The 10,139-nt window shown below is 35.2% G+C and overlaps 1 protein-coding gene across 1 annotated transcript in view; it reads right to left on the reverse strand.

The window, feature by feature from the left end:
• Positions 1-9,327, reverse strand: part of MPP7 (MAGUK p55 scaffold protein 7) — a 106,781-nt gene extending 97,454 nt beyond the window's left edge. Inside the window, exon 1 of the mRNA XM_010163706.1 lies at positions 9,153-9,327. Within this exon, the coding sequence (XP_010162008.1) occupies positions 9,153-9,189 (37 nt within the window). The 5' untranslated portion in view covers positions 9,190-9,327. The remainder of the gene's footprint in view (positions 1-9,152) is intronic.
• Positions 9,328-10,139: the final 812 nt, after the last annotated feature.

A 10,139-nucleotide genomic window follows, 5' to 3' on the forward strand; every position in this document is an offset into this window, starting at 1 on the left:
TAAACAAGGGAGCCTCTAGTTTTAGACATTAGTATGCTGCTATTTATATTCATGTTATATAAGTTAGGAAGAGTATCTAACCCTTATGTGAACTAAGTAAAAACCTATAGCATGGAAATATTAATAAAAGGAGACAAGCATTGCACATAGGAGTACTATGAAACTCTTCTAAGGGGCAGGGGGTGTTTGAAGATGCTTATATGGTCTATTAAATCTGATTACCTGATTCAAGAATAAAGAAATTTAGAAGTAATAAATTAATACTGGATGTACAGTATACTTTTCATGAAATTTAGTTCAGCCAAGGAAAGTGCCACAGGCAATTAAAAACCAATGACTAGAAAACTTTGCCTACAGAAATAGTCCATATAAACTATATGCATGTAGATCATCTCAATACACATACATATATTCTAAGAGTAAAATTTACAACACTTTGTCAGTATCTCATGGATAGAGAAACTACTCTGAATATTCTGGACTTGTTGCAAGAGCAAGTAAGATAAAATAGCTGCAGAACAAGGCTTGTAGCATTTCTGCCAGTTTGGATGAAGGAAATAATTTCAAGGGAAAACCCAGCTGTGTTTGAAAATTCAGTACTTTCCCTGCTTAAAAAGGTAATAGAGAAATTTCAGTTTGTTCTTTCAACACATTTAGGGAGTTCCTGTCTTCAGAGTATCTTCAGCTTTGCCTAGGCTTGCTTAATACAATTTAGTTTTATTCCATCTGAAGAACAAACTGTGTAGTAACATCGATTCCAATTGAAAAATGTGTGTGCTAAATCTGCACATGCTATAAGATTTAAGACTAAGCAGCAACAGAAAGCTTTTAAATCAGAAACAACGGGACATAAATAATTTTTCCAGTTCTAGAAAACTGCTTCCTTTGTAGTGTTATATTCTGTAGAAGACTGCTTGTTCCTAGGAGGAGAATAAATGGCTAAGCAATTGATGAAAGCGTTCCCGGACTGAACCACTCACACTGCAGATTCCAGATGCTCTACGTTCTTGACATCAGAATGGAAAAATTTACTGTTAGTCTAGAGAAACTTAATATCATCATTCTTGTCATATCCTTCATAGCTTCATTATTAGGACAAGTCTGTGGAAGCCATAAACTAGTGCTAAATGATAAAAAATATGGTCTCTGCGTTCCATCACCCTTGCATATTACAAGAAAACACCAACTTTGTTTTGGTTAGTGTAAGGAAAGAAATGGAGACAAATGGATGTGCATATGCTTTCATATGTTAATTAATTTCCTGAATTAGCATTCTGAACAATGATGCCAGACTTCAAATAAAAAATTTTTACAGTAACTGAGGGATAATAAACACTAAAGAACATATATCTAAGCCCAGAACAACACTGTAAAATTTTACTGTATTAATAAAATGAGACACACCAACCTTTAAATTTTCCACTTTGTCAAAGGTAAAATAATCAGCACCATTTGCTGCCATTTATAACAAGATGACATTTTTTCACATTTGAACTGTACTTTACAGTTCTATAAAGGCTCAGATAACATTTGCCTTACACAAAAGCAAGCAGCATTGCAGTAGAAACACTCGTTCTGACATCCTCGCTGCTACGTAATAAAATCAGTCACTAACACCAAATACTGAAAATCATTTCAGCCTGAAGTTCAGATAAGTATTTATGCACAGGTTCAAATAAAAACATATGCAGTACACATATGCAGTAGGATAGACACACTGCACCATCCTATCAGACTCCAGTTGTAAAAAGCCCACTATGTGCTCCATTTTATGTGCTACAAATAGTTCTTTTTTATGTTCTTTTAAGTAATTCCACTGCATCTACAGGCTTCATGACACTGCAAAAAGTTAAAGACTAACAATTTTTCGTTGCAGAACCAGAGGGATTAACACATTCCAGCAAGTAACCTTTTGCAGTTTAGGGGTTTTGGGGTTTTTTTAAGATTAATTTTCAAAGGTAGAGAATACTGAGTAACTACTTACTAGTAACATATTTTCTAAACATGCTGATCACCTGTATGTCATAAAAAATATGTTTGGGTTTATTTGCTAATTCACAAAAAGTAAAATGTTGAATCCTTACAGACGGCACAGCAATAGAAATGTCAATGTTCTACTTTATTACTAACGAAAACAAGAATTTTGCCCTAAGTGTCCTCAAAGAACAAGATTACATACTTACAAAAGGGCAATACAGTCTTTTCACTTAAAAAGTTGTACCTAATTTTTATTCCTCCAAGCTACAGTAATTTGTTAACCCACCTTAAAACAATGTTATGACAGAAAATGTTGAAAGCCAGCAATCATTTAGGCCCACCGCTTTTAAAAAGATTATTTCCTTCAAAATGGAAAAGTCTTTAGTTTTGGAACTTGGCTCCTGGAGCTAAAGAATCTGCAGTTGTTTGAAACAGTTATTGGTCTTTCAGGATTTGTCTCAACATGTGTATTTCAGATTTAGCACACCACATACCGTTACATTCTGATGCGAGTTAAATACTTGATCCCTGTTTGCATTTATACAGGGCAAGACTGTTGCTGCAGAGTTCTTCCTTGTATGGCTCATGAGAGCTGCTTCAAAATCAAAATCTCTCAAAATACAGTTAACTAGCACTGTGTCAACAAGGATACTTTGAAAGTTCATAAAATGTATTGTCATGAGTATTCAAAAGCTCTCCTATTATCTGCAATAATAACTTATATATAAAACTGATATAGTGATCGACCAAGCACAAATGAATAAGCAGCTTATGGAAAGCTCATACAAAGATCTGACATTCTTTTTTAAAAAAAACAAAAACCCAAACCAAAAAAAACCTCACCACCCCTCTTGGCTTCTCCAACAAAGCCTGCATACTACACCACCTTGAATAACCTTGACTAATAATTGACTGGTCCTTTGTATAGACATCAGCTTGGTGAGTCTTTACTGTTTCTACCTAGATCTGCATCAGCACTAGAGGAGGCAACAGCAAGTATCACTGGACACACTCACCACGTTTAACTCTTTATTCACATTTTGTAAAGTTAACAATTTGGCACTGAGGAGGGGTGGCAAGCAATGCTAAAAGTGGCATTTTACATCTGCAAGAGCACACAATATCTCATTAAAAGACTGAATAAAGACTTTGAACAACAGAAGTCAATACTCTCTTCAACTCAGATGTGCATAAAACTACTGGAAACACCATTTGAATAGCACATATCTCAACCTTTCATATTGTGTCTTGAGAGTAGAAGAAAAAGTCCTACAATCCTGGGCAGTACTGATGCACGAAAACATGCCAGTATATTCTTTCAGTGTTATGTCTCACTGTATGACTGAGTTTAAAGTTTAACACTCAAGTTATGCTATTACATCAGCCATATATGCATACAGACACATACACTGGATATACAAGTCTATAGTTACACAGGAATAAGTTTAAAGTCAAGTACACAATCTTATCTTGAAAGTAAGTTTAGAAAACTAAACTATTTGAAATTATATAAACTATTTCATAGTTTATCCCTAAGTTTAATATGTTGATTGAAGTGGTTTTGGGGTTTTTTTTTGCCTTGTTTTGCTTGTTTGTTTGTTTTTTTTTTTTAAACCAAGGTATTCTTTTAACAGCAAAATTATATTTGAACCCCGTGTTCCACAACAGGCAACTAAGAGCCAGCAAGGAAGAGTCTCACTACCTCTAAGCAGTATTAAATTTCCTTCAGATTATCAGCTTTAGTTTTATTAAATCAGCCAATACTTGACCTGATGTTGGGCTGAGAAGCCACAGAACCTTCCATCTAAGGGTAAATGCACACAATACACACACTGCTAGCTAACCTGGCACAGCTACACTTGAGTGGTGGAGTCTGCTCTCAGCAAAGGACATCTGGCATCACTAGGAACTATCAACCATCTGTGTTAGACCATCTTTTGGTCCAACAAATGTAGCTACACAACTAAGCTTCTTGTTAGAAACAATATAGGCTGTCGTACTTTCAAATTTACCACACTGCTAACAAAAAAACCCCAAAACAATTAAGTAAAAACTGTTGCAGCTGCCAGATCATTTGAATTTAAATTTGTGTCCAATAACTTAACAGTTTTAAAGTTTACCATCAGTCTACGTAACTGCACACATCTTCTGATTTCACACTGCTGAATCTGTCTAGCATAATATAAAATAGTAAGCCAAAACAGAACAGTTTAGAGAATTTTCATTCTACTTTGAACAAGTTTTTCAACAGTCACCATAAATACGTTGATACCAAAATAAACACCCTTTCCAACACCAGCAAGTTATATTTTAAAAAATTAAATCTGATAGCAATTAAAGCTAGCCATACGTCTCATACTTTCCCAAATCTTTCATATTAATTTTAGCCTACAAGCCATTTAATGCCTCTGGCAGCTGGAGATGGGCAGAATTCAAGAATGTACGGTAAAATATTGGCTCTATTTATTAATTCTGTATAAATTTTGCCTCGGCTAGCATATCAGTTTTCAGGAAAATGTAGCCGTATCTGCACATTTCAGCATGGTGAGAAATTGAAGTAGCCCTGAAATCAGGATGCAGCCAAAGGCACTCAGATACTACACCTGTGGTGACACATCTATGCCTTGTTGTGAGCAATGTTGTGAAGCAGGCAAGCGAAGGCTTTCCCCCAGCTCTGTTTCCACTGTGGCACGTCAGCAGGGAAGCAGAGACACTTTGGAGCAGGATTCAATCACCCTGCAAGCTTGTGCTCTGGCAGCCTCCGATGGAAGAGCTACTCCCAGAAATCTTTCCTTCATCCCTCTCCTAAATTCCCTTTCTCTTAATCTCATAACAATGAACCCAGATCTTTGGCCACTCTTTTATGTTATTACATTTTTTAAACAGGCTGTAAAAATAGAACTCCCTGATTTTTATCTCCCTCTTCATTCTGAAAACTATTTTAAAAGGCTAAAATCTTTAGCCATTTCAGCTTTATTTGCCCTTCTGCCCCTACAAATGTTTCTGATGTCCCCCTCTCAGCTCAATCAACTACTCAGCTTTTTCTTCGTGTTATTATTGTTTCCTTTTTTTCTCTCCACCTTTTTATCCTTTTCCTTATCAGGCATTCTTAGAAAAGATTACGTTAAAACAGTAAAAGCACGGATAGCATCTTTCAGTGTTCAGATGATTGCAAAATCATCTTAGAACTTCACACTGCCTGCAGTGGTCTCACTTCAGTGGAAGGTAATCCATATGGACTATCATATCAACATAGTATTCTAGCACAATGTTCACTACATCCACATCAATAGCAAGCAGCTTCCGAGACTGAGATAATTCTTAAAGAATCAAGGAATACACTACTACAAATGCAGTTTGGAAAAATACCCAATAGTTAGAACAAATTTCACAGCTTTATTTTGTGTTATTAAAAAACAGAGAAGAAAACACCAAAATCGTGAATATTTTAAAGGCCATGTGAACGTACTTTGGTTACTAACAAATGTGTTGGGTTTTTAATTTTAAAAACTAACGTGTATTCAGTTTTACAGGCTTATAATACTGAAAAACTCCACTATCTGGCACAGCATTAGCTCCTATATGTGCTCAAGAAGAAATTAATATAAGCCATGAACATTTTTTCTTTCTATAATTTACAATATTCAGATTCAAGAACTGCTTCTGACTTTCATTATATTTAAGCAATCTCACACAGTTTTACTTGGTAGCCAAACCTGACCTATAAATGTGATTTTCCCACTGACAATACATGAATCAAAATCACAAAGTCTGCTCTGCACGTTTGTGTGCTAGGTTTTAAGGACAAATAGAAAAGCATTTTTAAACTTGTCAGCTGAGCAAGCTTGATACAGGGTTGAGAGGAAAGAAATCTGTAACAATTTTATGATGTTTTTCACACTAAAACAACACTTAAAGCATAATGATGTCATCTTGGCTCCACCAAAGTCAGCAACAAAGCTGCCATCAACTTCCACGAAGCCAGGACTGCAAACTTAAATCTTCCTAAATACTCAGATAAGTGAATGCCAGATGTTGCAGACTTGCTTCACTTGCAAAAGTGCAAGTCTTCTTTCTCAGTGTTCAGACTCTATTTGATGGGCTTGCACAGAGTTCAAGCAGACTTTTGCAACAGAGAATACTTAGAAGTTTCAGATGCAGCCTCAGTCAGGAGCTCAGCCTTCCATTCAAGATGGTTGCTTTAAGGTAACTTTTACCTGACACTGACAAGACTATAAATCTTAAGGGAGGAGGAGGATCATGCACATGTTATAAACAAGAAATTTAAAAAAAATACTATTATGATATAAAAACAGAGTTTCTATATGGCTAAGGGAATGTGGAAGAGAAAGAAGCATGTGCATACATAAGCCCTTCCCCTCTGTCTTCTTAAAGTTAAGAAGCCAGATCAGGCTGGTAAGGTACAAGATTCATTTGAAAGTCATTTGATGAATCTAAATTAATTAAAACAAATGTTTTAAACAAAAGATTGCAAATGTTGTAGCCATGCTTTTGATTTATCTTAGTTTAAAGTCCGGTAAATGCCTCTCAAAACACATTTAAGAGGCATTTGTTTTCAGAAGAATATACATGTTTAATCGTGGTGTAACAAAAGCATATATAAGCATACGAAGGAGGCAGCTGCAAGGACATGGTAATGTGTAAAAGCAATGTAAAATTAACACCAGTAGGTCAGCACTTAGTCTGATCAAGTGTGGCCCACCATGAACACTATCCTGCTTTTGACAGTGGCCTGATGCCTAAGATTATTTAAATAAATAAATTAATGCTTCCATACTACCATCCGAGTTTCCAATAGCCCATGACTTTGCACCTTTCCAATATTCACAGATGATGCATTTCTATTTACTAGTCTGCAATTAATTCTTTCACTCATTTTTAAATCCAGGTTTACTTTTACTTCACCAGGATGTAACATACACAAAAATAAGGTAAGTTGGAGTTTTGTTTGACTGCCTTAAGAAAACAGAGTTTTAGCAGACAGACTAAACGAAGGTGCTTCCCTGCCCTAAAGGTGCGTTTCTGTTAGGTCCCCACTAAGCGACTTGCTAACTCCACAGCGTCCAAGATGGTTCTTATAGACTACAGCAGTTTCAACTCATTACATGTTACAACACCAGTTTATGTAGGCAGAGCAAAAGTAAAACTGGTCTACCTACCAAGGAACAACAGAGGTAAGAAAATCCAAATTTTTTGGTATTTCTCTTTTCTTAATCTAAGAGTAAGAGTAATAGCAGCAAAACAGGGCTCTGATTAGAAACCACCTGTATTACCACCAGGACAGAAAGCACAGTTTGATATAATAATTCAAAAAATACTTAAATGCCTATCATCTCCATGAGGAAATACTGTAAAGAAAGTGGAAGAAAATAAATAATTATCTTTTCCTTCCAAATGCAAATTTTTATTTACAGAAACTGTTTACGACTTGCAGCAGAAAACACATTTGATTTAACAAGTAGTGTTACTTAACAGCAAGATATTAATGGTGTATATCATATTTTACTATAGATTTCCTGGGAGAACGGAGATAGTTTAGCTTTATCACACACCATAATTATTAAAGGTGTATTTGGAGCATCATCTACATTAAATAGCACAATAAAACATGTTTTTAGAGATACTAACACACACAATTTTAGAATTAGGTTGTTGGGGTTTTTTTCCATTTATTGGAGCCCTTTCTTTATTCTGAGACTATGTTCACGACTATTACTACTGGATATATTACCATTCTTTAAAAAATAAAGCAAGCAAAATTGTCAGCATTAGGCACCAGTCATCACACATCCCCGCTGTTCATCTCAACATGTTCTTGAGACTTCTGGAATGTCAGAAGGCATTTGGCTAAGTAATAATAATAAAAAAAATTACGGCAGGTTTTGGAAGGACACAAAACGTCGCGTGATAAAGAAAGCAAAGCTCCAGAGTGGAAAATCAGCCTGGAGCAGATCCTGACAAATCTCACAAAATTCAGTTTTAGCATACTAAGCAGCTTCAACTGCACTTATTTCCATGGAGGAAGGGGGAGAAAAGAAAATTATGCAGAGGTAAAGTTTCATGAGATGATAGTCAAATCCCTTAACCATAGGAATAGGGAGACAAAAAAAGCAAATAAAAACAAACGCAACCATCCCTCCTCATGGCAATAAATAAATAAATAATCAAACACACACACTGAACTCTAAAGATTAACCTTTTCATTTAAGAGAAATTTTACATGGACCTGAGGTGGGGGGGGGAAATCGCTGCACTGTACAGTCTATTTAAAATAATAATCAAATGCAGTTCCTTATATACATTTTTTTTTTATTCCTGACTTGAAATCTCCCTCTGTGTTTTCACAATCCTGTTATTACTTCTTGTGCATAAAACTATGTGATCTAGAATAACAAGCACAGGGGTGGAAAGCAGGGATCTTTGTAACCTCAGCCAGATCACCTATTTACCAAGCACCTCGAGCAAACCCACTACCTTTAGCTGTCCCTAAAACAAGGACAAAAATATTGTCAGACAGCGCGAATGTACACATAACAGCAAGATGAGATTTAACTTTGAATATAGCCTAATATTGCCACGAAGAAGGTGAAAACTATGGAAAGCTACATATTAGTACTCCCACTGCCTGCAGCCAGTGATAGGAACTGGACTCTGACACGGAAGGCGAGGGAATGAGAACTTGAGACAGTATTTTTCTTCTCCTAATTTGTTAAAGAAGTGTCAAAACTAAATAGTCTGTGTTCAGAAATAACTCCACTGATAGCTGTAACTCACAGAGGGGATAGTCTAGACTGCTGCAAATATTAAGGCATGTATGATATCATCTTTTTTTTTTTCCCCTGCTCTTTTTTCAAGTTAACATTGTAGGAACCATGTTTAGAAATGAATCCAAACTCTTCAGATCCATATATAGTATGTTTGGAATTGTTCTTTTTTGGTGGTTAGATTTGTAGAAGATGATGGTGGTGGAACTTTTAAAAATTAATTTATTTTACTTGTAGCGTTTCATAGATTTAAATTAACTTCAGGGAGAAAAGGCTATATTTAAAGTGTTAAATTAAGCATCTGTTGAGACCATAACTAATTATCTTATTTGATTATTTCTTGAAATAGAGACTCTGGAGGAAACATGCAGTCCTCCTTGGCTTGCGTACCTGTGTCACTTCCAGATCCAGTTGATAACGCTGGCATGATTTAGTCTGCAGAGTATCACACAGGAACGTCAGACTAGCACTCTGCAGCCAGAAGGCAGAAGTTAATTTCAGTTTAACTGCTTGCAGCCAAGTTGTCCACGAAGATTTATGCTATCTCTCAGTTTCTCCTAGAAAGAAAAGAAACAGAATTTTACAATTAAGAACATTGTTAAACTGTAAATTACTGCAGCTAACCAAATCCAATCATTATCACAAAATAAGCTTTTGATTTAAGATTCTCAAAACAAAATGCTTTGCATTTATTTATGACTGTTAAGGGGGTTTTTTCCCCCCAGGTTTTGTTTTCTTCAGTCTGGCCTACAATCACATTCTGCTCCAAAAATAATTTAACATGTTTCTGTCATGTAAACTATAGTCTTTAACTCTAGCACGTCAGGTATTTTGGAAATAAAATCTAGGCTTATTTTATTAAAACAGTGAATAATTTAAGTCACTCAAATTTTGCTACTACTTATCCCTGAAAACAAAAATTGCTTACTAGCATGGTAATTTATTCAGTGTTTCTACTTAACCTCCTTTCAATTGTTTTCAGTTCATTTAAAATCTGACATGCAATTTTAATTTGTAATCTGAAAATACACTCTAAATTTTAACTGAAGTCATAAAAAGCAAGACTGGGACAAACACTTCCCTAAGATAAATAGCAGTTTGATTCGTGGAGTTCATGGAGCCATTATCATGTAGACCACGTAAGGAATTTTTCAGTCATTCATTACTATAAAGGTAGTATTTTTTTTTAAGACATTTTAAAATTATTTTGCAAGCCTAATGATACTAAAGTTTAGGTCTTTCTTTTAACCAGTTCTTGAGGAAAATTTAGAGCAAATATAACAAAAGTAAAAACCAATTTCAAGTATAAGTGAAAATATTTAAATTCAGGTATGTTAAACTCTGAAACTGGAACACTTGTGAAAAGAAATTCTGAGT

This window comes from Antrostomus carolinensis, unplaced genomic scaffold (genome assembly GCF_000700745.2).
Source record: "Antrostomus carolinensis isolate BGI_N321 unplaced genomic scaffold, ASM70074v2 scaffold5530, whole genome shotgun sequence".
In the NCBI taxonomy this organism is placed as follows: Eukaryota; Metazoa; Chordata; class Aves; order Caprimulgiformes; family Caprimulgidae; genus Antrostomus; species Antrostomus carolinensis.